The following is a 17,014-nucleotide window of genomic DNA, read 5'->3' as shown; positions in this document are numbered from 1 at the left end:
AAACTTGTAAAAACAATTAAAAGGCAACCTTCTCGCTTCGGAATTCATTATTTTAATATTTTCATGCTAAATTTTGTCTTGGAAGTTTTTAAAATTCATAATTGGAGAAGAATTAAAATATGGGTCATGTGAAATGACAAGAAATGATGGGTGTATTTGATTACAAGTTTCTAAATTACTTATTACATTATAATATGTGTGTCAATAAAATCGTTCAAAGTTTAATGACAAAATATTTAAAGATAAAAAAAAATAGGTAGGGTTGATTTTTACTTAAAATATATTCCAGCAAACATTGCGTGTTCAAAGAGCAAAAAATGCATGCAGTGTATGCTCCCCTCCGTCATGCTTCAATGCAGTAGGACGAAATACGTTGAGTTAGGTCGGTAATGTCGAGTAAAGTCATTTTATTGGAAATCTCTAATAATTCATAAATAACATAACATTACGCGTGAATGTAGTAGTCTAGTAAGTATGAATTCATGTTGCTCTTTCTATTTTAGTCACTTGGAATATGACTACATACCCTGCTGAATTTGGACGGGATGTTATGCTAACATGTTATACCTTTCTTCCGTTGAAGAATTCGAAAGATTGTCCTGTACGGCAATGGTCAGGAGGAACTAATGGCCGAGGACTAATGTACAATGGGGTTTCTGTGAATGATGAGAAATACGAAGAGAAGGTTAACCTGTTGTCAAGTCAGTTTTCACTGATTATTAAAAACTTTTCCATCACAGACATTAATGTTAACTATACTTGCTCGTGTGGATTTTACGCCAGCACACACACATTAAACCTTGACGGAAAACATTTTCAATGTAAGTGGTATATTTTCAAAATTGCATTTAACAGAAATGAGTGTTGTTTTTGCAGTAAACGTGTATAGCTATTGAGCGGGTGTTGAAATTCTTTTTCTGGAAACATGCATTATGTTTTGCATTTAATTACTAAACAAGAAAACTGCACTCAGATGAAAATATTTTTTATTGTCTTGATTATGCCTTTCAAATTGGCGATAACAGGATAACTAAAGTAGTGTAACTTTTATTATATTCCTGTAATACGTCAAAACACCTCATTCAGTCAGAACTGCTAAATTACTTTATCGCTTCTTAAGGGTAAAGAACATGTGTCCTCGCCAAATACCGGTATGTGTTTGAATTCAAGACTTAAAGATTTATGGGTCAAAACATCAGATGTTACATGTAAATAATGAGGCGGAAGATACCAAAAATTAAGAAGTCGAAGAAAAACTAACAGCACCATGGCCAAAAACGAAAAACGAGAAAACTAACGAGGACCAGTAAACAAAACACTATACAGTAAGATGAAATATAAGTTCACAAAAAACGGAGCTGATCTCAGGTTTTCTTAAATGGTTATCAGTTCCTGCTACGCATGCGACATCTGTCGTGTTACTTGTGGTATCGAAATTCGGACATAAGTCTTAGTATAAGAATGCTTATTATTTCTCAAACAATTTCACAATTGTCCCACAGTTGGTGATAAATGAAAGCGAATATTGACTTTTTATGCTACATATCTATCAGATAAAGATTTCATTTCAGATTTACCAGATGCAGCTAATGCTTCAATAACATCATACAATGATACGTTGAAAATCAAAATGCAAATAAGAAAAGTATACCCATTGCCAAATTGCTCAGTTTACATTGGGGTAAATATCATGTACTTTATAGGCGAAATTATGAGCAAATTTGTATTGCTATTATAAACAGTATAGAGGTTCAATGAGCATTTTGCAAATTTATTGTATCGTCATTATAACTTGTCGAAAAATTAAAACCCCTGAGTCTAATGGCGGTTATAGGTGTAATACCACCATTGATTTTCCCCTATTAGTCTTTGTTAAATTTGCACCTTTCAAAAAAATCTGTAGAACTTTTCTTTGTTTCAAATAGAGAAATACTTGGCATGAGTAAAGTTTTATCCTGTCCAATACTATAGAAAAAAAATTCACATAACATTTCATTGCATATAAGAAAATAACCATCATTGGAAGTTAACCAATCACACTTCTCCCCTTATTTTATCTGTGTACAAGGTTTAGTCACCATGTAACCTCAAGATAACAATATATTCTCTAGAAATCCCAAATGAAAAAAAAAAAAATAATGGTGCTTTGAAATACTCAAGACATATGCATGTTTATGACACAGAAACCTTTTACTTCAATAAAATGTAGGATTAATTACCTACAACTGTCAAATTCAAGGATATATTTTTTTTCGACCTATTTTCGTATTCAACCGGATGTGACGTACCATGATTTGTTGGTATAACACCTTATATGAAAATAGCATAATGCCAATTTTCCATTTCTACGAAGCATCATTCCGGTATAAATCGCATAATATAATCGATATCCCATGTCATTCATTTCCTATCATGATTCTTTGATTGTTGTTTCTTCCAAGGCAGTTAAACAAAGGTTCCCAATATATGAAGAAAAGATCAATCTTTCGAAAGTTTTTTTGAATCCGTCCAGAGTAGGTTGACCGTTTTTGAATATCGGTTGGATAGATGAATGACAACGGATGTTTTGCAATTGTTGTAACCAAAGTCCGTTCTCTTGTCCCCGAATTTGTCTTATAAAAAAGAAGACGTGGTATGATTGCCAATAAGACAACTATCCACAAAAGACCAAAATGACACAGACATTAACAACTATAGGTCACCGTACGGCCTTCAACAATGAGCAAAGCCCATACCACCTAGTAAGCTATAAAAGGCTTCTTAACCGCGTTTGTACTTATAGGAGCAACGCGACTGGTGCCACGTGTGTAAGAACGTTGTGCTTAACAAATTCTGTGCATTTGATATCAACCCCGTTGTTGTAGGAGTTCGTGTTGCATAGTCTTTAGTCTCATATGTTTCTAGTTTTTATACGACCGCAAAATTTGAAAAAATTTTCGTCGTATATTGCTATCACGTTGGCGTCGTCGTCGTCGTCGTCCGAATACTTTTAGTTTTCGCACTCTAACTTTAGTAAAAGTGAATGGAAATCTATGAAATTTTAACACAAGGTTTATGACCACAAAAGGAAGGTTGGTATTGATTTTGGGAGTTTTGGTCCCAACATTTTAGGAATTAGGGGCCAAAAAGGGCCCAAATAAGCATTTTCTTGTTTTTCGCACTATAACTTTAGTTTAAGTTAATAGAAATCTATGAAATTTTGACACAAGGTTTATGACCACAAAAGAACGGTTGGAATTGATTTTGGGAGTTTTGGTTTCAACAGTTTAGGAATTAGGGGCCAAAAAAGGGCCCAAATAAGCATTATTCTTGGTTTTCGCACAATAACTTTAGTTTAAGTAAATAAAAATCAATGAAATTTAAACACAATGTTAATGACTACAAAAGGAAGGTTGGTATTGATTTTGGGAGTTTAGGTCCCAACAGTTTAGGAATTAGGGGCCAAAAAGGGACCCAAATAAGCATTTTTCTTGGTTTTCGCACCATAACGTTAGTATAAGTAAATAGAAATCTATGAAATTTAAACACAAGGTTTATGACCATAAAAGGAAGTTGGTATTGATTTTGGGAGTTTTGGTCCCAACAGAATAAGGGGCCCAAAGGGTCCAAAACTAAACTTTGTTTGATTTCATCAAAATTGAATAATTGGGGTTCTTTGATATGCCGAATCTAACTGTCATGACTGTGTATGTAGATTCTTAACTTTTGGTCCCGTTTTCAAATTGGTCTACATTAAGGTCCAAAGGGTCCAAAATTAAACTTAGTTTGATTTTGACAAAAAATGAATCAGTTAGGTTCTTTGATATGCTGAATCTAAAAATGTACTTAGATTCAAGTTGGTCCAAATCGGGGTCCAAAATTAAACTTTGTTTGATTTCATCAAAAATTGAATAAATGGGGTTCTTTGATATACCAAATCTAACTGTGTATGTAGATTCTTCATTTTTGGTCCTGTTTTCAAATTGGTCTACACTAAAGTCCAAAGGGTCCAAAATTAAACTTAGTCTAATTTTAACAAAAATTGAAATCTTGGGGTTCTTTGATATGCTGAATCTAAAAATGTACTTAGATTTTTTTATTATGGGCCCAGTTTTCAAGTTGGTCCAAATCAGGATCTAAAATTATTATATTAAGTATTGTGCAATAGCAAGTCTTTTCAATTGCACAGTATTGCGCAATGGCAAGAAATATCTAATTGCACAATATTGTGAAATAACAATTTTTTTTTAATTAGAGTTATCTTTCTTTGTCCAGAATAGTAAGCAAGAAATATCTAATTGCAAAATATTGTGCAATAGCAAGATTTTTTTTTAATTGGGGTTATCTTTCTTTGTCCAGAATCAACTTAAATCTTTGTTATATACAATATACAATGTATATTAACTTTTTACTACCAACTGATAAATTAAAATAATCTTTACCATTCAGTGATAACAAGCAGTTTTTTTTACATCTTAATATTTTATGATGTATTTAAATGAGTTGTTATTGTTGCAAACTCCATTAGAAATTTTAATTGAGATTAGTTTTGGAATAAGGGAAAGGGGGATGTGATTAAAAAAATTGGGTTCAATTTTTCTCATTTGAAATTTCATAAATAAAAAAGAAAATTTCTTCAAACATTTTTTTGAGAGGATTAATATTCAACAGCATAGTGAATTGCTCTAAGAGAAAACAAAAAAATTAAGTTCATTAGAACACATTCATTCTGTGTCAGAAACCTATGATGTGTCAACTATTTAATCACAATCCAAATTTAGAGCTGAATCCAGCTTGAATGTTGTGTCCATACTTGCCCCAACCGTTCAGGGTTCAACCTCTGCGGTCGTATAAAGCTACGCCCTGCGGAGCATCTGGTTTTGTTTTTTATCAACTTATGACTTTTGAATATTCCCTTGGTATCTACTGCCTCTCTTGTACTGCATTGCATCAAAATTAGAACAATGTTCTTTTACAAAGTTTTATTATTTTTGTTTCGTTAAGGAGGAACATAACACTACAGGGATCAAAATCAGCGGAACGTTTTAGTCACGTTGTATTGTTTAGGAAATATCAAGCTTACTGAATGATTAAAAATTAGTGTTTGTCAAACTGTTATATATCTAATGAACTTTTTCAAGTTTTTCATATATTTTCATCAAAGGGTCAAAGTAAAAAAAAAATTCAACATCTTATGAAAATTAAACGAGTCAAATGATTAAAGTCAAGGTGTTTGGTATTATCTGAAACTCGCCAGAACAAACATGAAGTTTATACTTATATTGGTATGCAAATCGGTGATATCAATTGTAAAGGATAGCCTTGCTGACATGCTCTGTACTTTAACCTCATAGTTAACTCACATACCAAAAATCAGCCCCATATTTGAAGGCGTTTAGAACAAAAGTCCGTATAACTATGATTTTCAATAATTTCTCAAAGTCCAACGCCCGTGATTTCAGCAAAAATTAGTGGAGATGAACGAAATTTAAACTTGATCTGTAACTCATTATGGTTAACTCACATACCAAAAATTAGCTCATTATTTGAAGGCGTTTAGAAAAAAACTCCGTATAATGGTTTGTTGCGGAATGACGGAATTTCGGACAAGGGTAAAACTATATAGCACCGACAACTTCGTTGCGAGGCCTTACAAAAAGATTCCTTTGAATTTGACAGTTGCAGGTAATAAATACTTCATTTCATTGCAGTAAAACATATCTGGGTCATAAACATAGATCATTGGTATTTAAAAGCATCATTTTTTTTTTATTTTGGATTTCTATAGATTATTTTGGAATTTTGAGATTACATGGTTACTAAAGCATGTACATTATATTTATTGGCCAAAAAAAAAAATGAAATTTTGAGAAATTTGAGCTCTAAATGGACCAAATGAGACCATATAAGGAATACAAAGATATCCGTTAGTTGTATTTATCATCCTTAAGGTGGTACATCATAGTTTATTTCAAACCAGACGCAATACAGCTTATAGGTATATCATAGATATATACATGTATATCATAACAGAACATTTAAAATACAATCGGAGGCAAGACTTTATAGTATAAATTGTCATGAAAATATTATATCTGTGGCGTATTTCAGATATTTTCCTAAATTAGACAATTCCAAAACATTCTTTGTTGACAATAATTGAACTTATTTAAACTCGCTAGAACAAACTTGAAATTTATACTTTTGTTGGTATGCAAATCGGTGATATCAGTGTTAAAGGATAGCCTTGCTGACATGCTCTTTACTTTAACTTCTGTGTGGAAAACTTATTCTTTCATGTCTCCAAAGTTTTTTGTAATCTTCAAAATCAGAGATATTAAAAAAAAAACATAACACTTATATTCCTTTATCATTAAAGAGTCTACAACCGTTTAGTTATCCTGAGTGTATTTGAATTAAAACGATATTTAATTTGCATCTTATTTGACCACATTGGTACAACTTCATCTGATCTAAGCATTGTTTACTGGGTACAATTCATACATAAATGTTGGCAGGGAAATGAATCAATAAGATAGAGCCTTATGAAACAAGAAATATGCCCTTCATTTCGATTCAAGCTTAAACATATTTTGGTTAATTGACATTCCCATGTTTACATATTAGTGTATTCATACTTGTGGTAGGTGACAGTAGATGATGAAACCTTTTATATATAAGACACATTACATTTCATGAAAGTTTTTATTATGATAAACTTTGCCGTGGTTAGTAAATCAAAATTCCGTCGGTATTAAGTTGTGTTGTCTTTCGAGGTGACTGTTTGATCCGAGTTATTTCATATTTTATTTTGTAATTAAGGAATGACTGTAATATTTTTTTCTGTCTATGAAGAAATAACATAAAATATTTGGTGCACACTGAATAACGCGCGTAGCGGGTTTTTTTTAACAGTGTGCACCATATTTTTAATGTTATTTCGATAAGACAGAAAAAAATATTACAGTCATTTCTTAAAACTTAATTCTAAATTTTAAACCGTAGAAAACCATGCTAAAACGTTGATGATGTCACGGTCACATGACTTAATTATGTCTACGGGCTGATAATAAAATAACGTCACCCAATCAGAAGACGCGTTACATCCAAAATTAAATTATTTCACTTTAATTTTGATTTATCGTCATTCTTAAATTTAGCAAAACTTTGCTCATTCGAATCATTAATATTTTGATTTATTCCTTTTGATTACAGAATCGGGTGGTGTCGAAACAAGTTCAGTTGACTCACAGGAAAAGTGGACTTTTCTACAGTGTAAACTTTGTGAAAGAATATAAACTTGTCGATGAAGATTGTAATAAGAAACCAAGAATACAATGTGCACTGAAAACATATCAGATAAAGTTTGAAGGACACAATACATCTAGCTGTCCAGGTTTGTCTCTGTTTCAATAGTTGTCTAGTGGTTTTGTTTCAACTGATTCAAGAATAAACATACACTTTGGTGTTCGCATCCTTCAGACATGTGATAAAAGCATTACTTATAATGTAGAAATTTGTTGCTATGCAATCTTTTTATTATGTCTGTCCCATTTCCTCCCTAATTCATTTAAATTCGGTTTTCTCGAGTGGTATCGTGTTATAACAACATGGATCGTCTTCCTTCAGACAATTGTTTAGTTTCAGTGAATCTTCATCTCAGTAGATCAACCAAACATTTGAAAATGTATTTCGTTTTGTGTTCTCGTTCTGAATATGCATGGAAGATCTATAACTTAACGTTAAGGTAACAAAAATAATCACATGTAAAAGGTAATTCGGAACGTATTCGATTCCAAAAGCTGTTTTTTGAAATCCCTTATGTTTTATCCTATGTTATTCATTTTTTGTTCTCTCAACCGAATTTAAGATCATCCATGCATATGTATCAGGAGCAATGCAAACAACACTAATTTAGATGTAAGATTGTCAATAAAAACAACAACCAATTAAAAATCAATTGTTCATGAACAATGAAAAGGTCTTTCCTTTTCTCTTTTATTGATAGTCTTCTTAGTTCACAAAAAATGTTGCTAAGGACTTTTATGTTCATAACAAGGGGTTGTTAAGGACAAAAATCATTCCTAAGGATAAAAATATTACTTCAAGTATTATGAATGTGATATGCACTATTCATAGTCTTTAAAGTTAAACAAATAAGTGATTGAAAAGGACTTATATGTCGTTGCTAGGGACAAAAATGTCATTTCCAGTATTAAAAATTGCATATTTATATTATTCATAGTCTTCTAAGTTCAAAAATATAAGTTTGCTACGGTGTTTTATGTCGTTGCTAGGGACCTTGAACTCTGACCTTGACCTAATTGTATAGGTCTCATTATGCTGAATATTTTTGCAATTCAAAGTTTCTTTCTATCTCTAACCTCTTTTGAGTTATAAGCAAAAAATCATCATTTCGGACCGGAAAAACAGTTTTGGTACCCTAGGTCCATGATAGTTGGTCCAATAATTTTGGACCCAACATAACAAATGTTTATCTTGACAAGACACACATTTTCTCCGTTACATTTTATCAGCCATCTTTTACGGTAATTAAGTAAATCCGATAACAAGCTTACGTCAAAATCTAGGTCATGAGCTTGACCTTTGACCTTAGGTCAATTTTCATGGTCACGTGTATTGATAATCATTGGTGAAGATCCTAGGTGGCTATAACTTACGGTTTTTGAGTTTTAGTGGCCAACCGATATTTGTTAATTTTCAAAGGGGCATAACCCTACCAGTGAGTCGTTGAATCTTCTCGATCCAAATGTAACGAAGATCCAAGGTCTGCTCCTGAACAAATTCCACCCTTCGTTTTTTTTCTACCTATTATGGTTATGGAGTTAAAATGAAAACAAGGTTTTCGGTGTTAAGGGAGATAACCGCTACAAAGGAAATGTTACGGGGTCGTGCCGTAAACACAAGATAGCTTTTGGTCAACCGATACTAGATACCTAATATCATTTTAACATGTCCCGTTCTTTTTTGGGGAAAAGTCGTTAAAGTTTGGCGGAAAGAATAATAATAATAATCAGAAGAAATACAGTGAGGTCTTTCCTTAAAGAAAAAGGAAAGACCTTTATTACAGTCAAATTGGACATAAATTAAGCAATAAGTTGTTCTCCAAATGAACTTTATCAATGTGCAAAGCACATAACATATAGTTCTCTATAAAGGTCCTAAAAGTTAACAAGTTTAAACAAGAAAACAAACGGCAAAATGTATGTATGATACTACTAAATCATAGTACGTCACATCCGGTTGTATACGAAAATGGGTAAAAAAAAAGATTCCTTTGAATTTGACAGTTGTAGGTGACAAATACTTCATTTTATTGCAGTAAAACATATCTGGGTCATAAACATAGATAAATGTTATTTAAAAGCATCTTAATTTATTTTTTTGGATTTCTATAGAATATTTTGGAATTTAAGATTACATGGTTACTAAAGCATGTACATTATGTTTATTGTCCCAAAAAGTTGAAATTTTGAGAAATTTGAGCTCTAAGTTGACCAAATGAGACTATATAATAATCAAATAATAATCAAAGGTACAAAGATTATAATTTAGCACGCCAGACGCGTGTTTCGTCTACATAAGACTCATCAGTGACGCTCATATCGAAATATAAATAAAGCCAAACAAGTACAAAGTTGAAGAGCATTGAGGATCCAAATTCCAAAAAGATGTGCCAAATACGGCTAAGGAAATCTAAGCCTGAAATAAGAAAATCCTTAGTTTTTTGAAAAGTTCAAAGTTTTGTAAACAGGAAATTTATAAAAAATGACCACATTCAACACCGAAATGTTGACTACTAAGCTGGTGATACCCTCGGGGACGAAAGGTCCACCAGCAGTGGCATCGCCCAGTGGTCTATAAGATAGAGAAAGATATCCGTTAGTTGTATTTATCATCCTTAAGGTGGTACATCATAGTTTATTTCAAACCAGACGCAATACAGCTTATAGATATATCATACGTATATACATGTATATCATAACAGAACATTTAAAATACAATCGGAGGCAAGAATTCATAGTATAAATTGTCATGAAAATCTTATATCTGTGGCGTATTTTAGATATTTTCATAAATTAGACAATTCCGATACATTCTTTGTTGACAATAATTGAACTAATATAAAACAGATGCATTTGTATAATAATACCTTTTTATATTTTCTGATATTGTCATATTTTGGACATTTTGAAATAAAATGAAACTCATCCTCGATGACACCATGGATACATAAGATACATAATCTTTCATTTCTTGCTTTTTTAGTGAATCTAACATATTCTATATTTAATTTGTGTGACCACAGTCTATATTTAGTTAAAAATCTAATACTTTGTGGACTTAACTTTTTGGTCAAATTAACAAACTGCAAACATACCACTACAGGGAGATAACTCTGTAAAATCGGTTGAACGTTTATATCACGTTCTATTGTTAAGAAAATATGTATCTTCTCAAGGATCAAGCTAAGTGTTTGTCAAATTTCTATATATCCAACAAATTTTCCCATTACGTGTCTGGTTCAAGTTTTTTTTAATATTGATATTTTTTTCAAAGGGTCAAAGTAAATATTTTGTAAAACATTTATGAAAAATAAACCAGCCGAAGTAATTTTAGTTTGGTACCACCAACTGCTTGTATACAGATGAGATAAATATTTGATCATTTATTGGTCCACAATATAGTCTATCATGATGCGGCTTTGTTTGTATTTTTCGAAGAAATTTCGCTTGAATCGTTGTTGATATATCATTATACTAGACTTTTTCTCAAATTATTGAACTGAGTATGACAAATCTTGACAGGAATTGTTGAAAACAACCATAATTTCTAAGGTCAAAAGTCACATTCAGTTTATTCAACAAAAACAAAAAAGTCTTCTTTACAACAAGAGGATAAGCTAAAACAAATATGACAGACGACAACTAATGATTACTCTTGAACACCAGGATATTTATATAAGCTTATATTTGCATTGATATTATTTAGGTCTCATATCAAAAGAAAAGAAATCTGCTTAATTTTACTGAATGAGCCATTGAATTATTGTATGAAGAGAAAAGAGGAATAGTTATAGGTTATGGGTTATAATTCGTTTAGCATAACTATTATTGATATATTTTTAGCTTACTCATCTGAAACCAGTGTCAATGAAAACACTTCACCGACAGAAGAAAGTTTTAACAAAAAATCCTCTTCACACAACGATATTGCTGTAGTAGTAGTGGCATGCGTATGTGCATTACTGGTTGTTTTTGTGGTTTTATGTGTTCGTAAGTAATTTATGCGTTAACTATTAGTAAGCATTTTCTTTAGATTAAATCTAAAAAAATTAAAGTATATTGCTGATATTAGTTATATCTATTACAGTTAGGTAGCTACATATAACATGTATAAGCAACATATTAAATTGAGTTATTGTACTTTTAGAAAATCTTTTATATAGTATCACACTTGCACAGCAGAAAAAATATCTGTATTTCAAAACATGAAGTGTAATGTTTAATACCATTAACAAAAGATATCACAATGTGTGCTTAATGAATAAACCAAACTGACATGAAAATAATTGTTTTCCGTTTGAATTAAAATTTTAAATTATAGAAAAGAAAATTTTAAATCAACATGACATTCTAATTCATTTTACGATCAGGTTTTTATATCAGGAGGGTGTCAAATATATTTTTCAAAACTAAAAAAGGGGTTCATTCACATTTTCCCAGTGCATCAAAATAATCCCCAATTGGCGATGATTAATGACCGGTCCCTTAAAAAGATATATTGTGTTGAATTTTAATACAGACTTATATCTAATGCAATATGACTTTTGTTTAGATTGAAATATACGTGGAATAAACATGTATTTGTGTTTACTACAACATGTAAATAATGAAGTGTTTATTAATTTTACTTGTCTTTTACAGTTGCACGAAAGCACATACAAAGTTCGGTTTTGAGAATGTTTCAATCGACACACAAAACAGAAAATCCACACTTAAATGATAATGGCATTCAAGGACAAGGTGTACATTTAGAAAATGAACAAGACGAGCAATCACTTATTTCAGAAAATTCGGATTCTTGACAGTATTTATCATATCTTTAATGTCAAGGGCGTCAGCTTTCACTTGTCATGCTTGCATCAGTACTATCCGAGAGCATACACTGTACATATGCTTTCTGATATCTTTTGAAAAATGTGGAAAATGAATCTTGCTGATAAATTATTAACAGATGGCTGAAAATACCTTTAAAAAGTTTTTTGTTTATTAGACTAGCTCGTGAAAAGAGTTTTTTCCATGATCATACATTAAGTATCACATATTTTTTTATTTAGTGCATTATCACGTATATTTTTTTTAGTGATGCATATATTTACTTTTATACAGCATAATTCTGCTATGCTATTCTATTATAAATATTTGTTTTTATATATTATTGAAATGTACAATTTGTTTAGAATGACTTTTTTATATGTACATAAATTGGCGTAAGTATATACTTGAATATGAATGACAATATATGATTATAGTTCTATACACCTGTTGTGTTTGTTGTTGAAATAAAATAAAAAAAAAAATAATCATACATTAAGAGGTAATAGTTGTTCAATTTTTTCCATACCATTTATACATGTGTCATACTGGTATTCAATTTTGATATGTATCTTGATAAATTTTAACTAAATTGAATATTGTTCATACACAAACAGTACGTAAATGAACGCCATGAAAATGTTTTTAACAGAATAAGGTAAAATTGAAATCAAAGAAAGATCATCATAATATCTCTTGATTAATTTTCGAGTTGAATTGTTCGTTTCTTTTAATATCTTTGCAAATAAAGTCATCATAGATACCAGGATTGGTATTTTATATTTGCACCAGAAGCGCGGTTCGTCTACAAAAGACTCATTAGTGACTCTTGAAGAAAAAAAATGTTATAAAGGCCAAATTAATTTCGAAGTTGAAGAGCATTGGGGACCAAAACATTCCCTAAAGTTTTGCAAAATACAGCTAAGGTTAACTAATCCTGAGGTAGAAAAGCCTAAGTAAGTTTGAAAACAGTTGATTTATAATTATGAATATAAATAAACTGATTATAAATCATTTATTCATCAGTTTTAATCGTTAATAAAATTATACAAACAATATACTGTTAAATCTATCATTTTACATTTTACATAATCTGATTCATAATCTTAAACAGCTGTCTATTGCCCTCATTGCATGCAATACAGTCCATATCACCATACAGAAATAAATTTGGTGCATGCTTTCATACATCCATAAAATATCTCATCGCTTTGTTTTGTACTTCATTTATGCAAGAGAGTTCAGTTGTTCTGCAATTTGAAGCAACATAATCGATGACGACTGACCATACAAGTGTGTCAAAAAGCTTTGCATAAGTAGAGTAACAAAAATACCATTTGATTTAGATTTAACAATAGCATTTGACATTTAATCATAATTTAAATACTTAATTAAGACTTTTCTGTTTTTTATTGATATGTATTTATCATGGATGTCAACGTGAACTCGAGTATTCGAGTATCGCTCGAGTAAAACTGAGTATTGAACATTGAAACAATACTCGACTTATCGGTGTCATTTGAGAATATTGCTGTCTTTTTTTAATAAAAAGAAAGAAATTCTCTGAGAACCTCTTTCAGAAAATTAAACTGGTATCACTGATTGATCGTTCTTATAAATAAAATGAGTAATGATTGAACTTATTTGTAATGTAAAATGCCTCCAAAATACGTGGGCTATACATAAGCTAAGACTTTATATTAAACATATCTTATTATCGATATCGGTAGAGCAAATATGTTTATCTTCAAGACTGTTATTTACAAAGTTTGAAAACCAAATGTCCTCAATAATAACAAGACAAAATAAATTGTTTGCATCCTCTGGTGACCCTCAGTGAACAGTTAAAATTCTTATCCTGACTTCTTTGTTAACATTAGATGTGTTTTCTAAACGACTACCTACTACTATTCCTGGATATGGGTTTTTTCTTGTTATAACTTTCAAATATGTGTTCATAAAGTCATATTGATTAGATTTCATTTTCTTAATTAGTGCTTGTAGGTAATAAACTAATAACTATGATGTTCACGTAGTGTCCCAAAAACATATGTAGATATTTTTATTTCCGTTGAACAACACACTACAGAATGTAGAATATGTGTTTTTGTGTTTCCGTTTTGTAGATATATTCCCGAGTGAGTACTCGAGTATCACTCGATAAAATGATCGATTACTCGATTAGTAAATGTTCACCGTGTTGACATCCCTAGTATTTATAAAGGAAGTTCATGTATTGTTTACATTTTGTACCTTTCGTGTTGCCATGATAAAGACCACATATCACACACCGGTACTTTTTATTCAACTCATTATTTTATGAAATGTATAAATCACATGAATACATTATGGTTTTGTATATTCAGTGTATTGTTTTATAATACGTTAAACTTGTCATGTGATCAGGAATTAGAACGGTAACTGTATTTGTTTATTGAATTCTTATTATTCATCAATCCAGGACACGATGATTCTTAAATAATATCATATTATCAAGTTGTGGGAGCCTTAAAGTCAGAGGAAGAACGTTCGTGTGAAATAACGATTCACGCTATTCATTTGTACCTATAATATTTTTACTCCAACATGATATATTTTTAATCTAACAACATGGTATTTACAGTTGCTTTACTTTTTTCTAAATGTTATTTGAATGTGTTTTTTTCTTTCTTTTTCTTTTGGTCTTATTGTGTATTCCTATATAGACAGATGTTTCTATTGAGAACATGTAATTCACTGAGTTATTCTTATGTTATTCCCACATCTAAACACTTAGAAAAAACTTTTTCAACATTTTGAGTATCCAAAATAAATACAAAATCATTATGTATAAACAGCAACTCAGCATCCCAAAATACAAATATTATCAAGAGAAAACAAAAAGTACTTGAAAAGTATTTTCTCAAAATTGCCACGCCCGAAATTAAGCCGACAAAAAATACAAGCTAGTGATTTCAATGTAGATGCCATCGAACATAAGTCATCAAAACTAAATCCAGCATTTTCTACGGTCACATGAACTAAAGCAGGATACATGTTAGCCTTTATATCATATCTCTAGTAAGGCCACGCCAATTATTTTTTTACGGATTTTTTTTACATTTGAAAATAAAAAAATAATAAATTCAATTTGCAAATTTCAAAGGCGAAGCTTTAAAGTTAAAGCCGATCGATTATATTTATTTTGTAAACATAAAATAACAAGTTTTGACAATATTGATCAAAACAAGACGGCATAAAATTTGATTTACCACTTGTACTTTTACATTTCTTTAATTTATCAACTGTGTTTTATTCCCTGTTTACCAAGAAATAATTGGATAATTATTTCAACTGCTTTACATTAACTCCTTGACTCTTTATACATATCTTTCATCCTTCATCGCATATGATTTATAGCTAGCAACATGGTGGCTCTCTTGCAAGAAATACTTCCAGAACACCTGTGTTCACCTAAAGCTTTTTGGGGTTCAAGCCATTCTTTGATGTGTGTACACATTAGTTTTTTTGTGTTAAATGTCGGTTGTCAGTGTCTCTGTCGTTTAAGGATGTTCTAAGGTGAGGTTAGGTGAAAATTAATAAATCAAGGAATTAAAATGGATACTATTAGCCGGTAGAGCATACTTTGAGGATAAAAATCAACTGAAACTATTACTAGGTCATGGATCTCCTTTTGGAGATATTTGAGATTTAAAATATGTCGGGAAAAGGGCTGACTCGTACTTTTACCCTATATTTTTTTTCATTGGTATTATTTGGGTCTCAAAACAAAAGAAAATAAATCAAGAATCTTCTAAAATTTTGGTAAATGAATTTAAATGGGTGTTATGGGGGAAACTTTTTTACCTTGTATTGTATGGAAAAACACCAAGGAGTCCGAATATTTGACATGAATTCCAAATCCTTAAGTGTTCTCATTTTCAGTGTTATTTGTCTTTTTTGCATTTTGTACATGTATATTTAAATAATATGTTGGCGTTTTTTTTTTTTTTTATTAAACATGATTTCTTGTCCCAGCCACTTTATTAAAAAATGTGTTTGGGATCTTTACCAGTAATTTTTTGTGCAATCAGTACATTGAATTAGATTTAACATGTTTACGCAAAGAAACATACTATGTTTAGAGGGATTTATAAGGTATTGATTGCTGAATGGTCCAAAAACACCAAAATTACATGTCCATAGACCAACTGTTCAACTATACTATAGAATATTGTAATAAAAGGTAGAAATAAATGTTATTTTTACTTAATATAAGTTCTTTAACTATTCAAAAGTATGTTTAGAGCCAACATATTTCAATAAACACCTTTTACAAAGAATTTTATATTAGACATTTCTGACAAAATGTACACTACGTAACAAAGTGATTGAATTTTGCTAATAAACAGTTTTATAAAATCAATGTTTGCAAAACAATTAAGCACATCAAATGGACCAGAGTGATAAGGTATTTTTGTTAAGGTCCACTACGAAACGGGTCAAATCTCCGTCAGTATCTTGTTTAAAAATCATGATACAAATATCAGTGTACAGCTAAGTACTTGCTTTGACGAATAGAATCATTCTTGTTACTATTGCAATATACGAATTGCACTATTTATATACAAGCAGGTCTATAATAGAGGTATTCAAAACAACTCTTGAAAATTAAGTTTTAGACAAGTTGTTTTTCCATTTGTTTTAGGTCTGAAATTCATACTTATTGAAAAACGCCCATGTGGTTCAAGTATCAATGCTACAATTCTCCATCCAAGTCACAATCAGGATGGGAACATCTGCTCGATGTAATACTAATCCTTTTATGAAAGGTAAATTTCAATTGATATAAAGTATTTTCTTGTTAAAACCCCTTTTTAGTACAAGGGCACATATTAATATCATTGGAAGAACCTTTTCCCAAAGAACTATACGTC

The 17,014-nt window shown here is 30.8% G+C and overlaps 1 protein-coding gene across 1 annotated transcript; it reads left to right on the top strand.

Annotated features, from left to right (window-relative positions):
• The first annotated feature begins 466 nt into the window (after positions 1-466).
• LOC143076567 (uncharacterized) lies at positions 467-14,670 on the top strand. Its single transcript, XM_076252392.1, has 5 exons — positions 467-821; positions 1,572-1,681; positions 7,195-7,375; positions 11,130-11,276; positions 11,928-14,670. The coding sequence occupies exons 1-5, from the start codon at positions 515-517 to the stop codon at positions 12,086-12,088; spliced, it is 906 nt and encodes a 301-aa protein (XP_076108507.1). The 5' UTR covers positions 467-514; the 3' UTR covers positions 12,089-14,670.
• The last annotated feature ends 2,344 nt before the right edge of the window (positions 14,671-17,014 follow it).

The sequence above is a fragment of the Mytilus galloprovincialis genome, chromosome 5 (assembly GCF_965363235.1).
Source record: "Mytilus galloprovincialis chromosome 5, xbMytGall1.hap1.1, whole genome shotgun sequence".
NCBI classification, from domain to species: Eukaryota; Metazoa; Mollusca; class Bivalvia; order Mytilida; family Mytilidae; genus Mytilus; species Mytilus galloprovincialis.
Note: the sequence above shows the minus strand (reverse complement) of the source record. Positions and strands in the feature narration are given on the sequence as shown.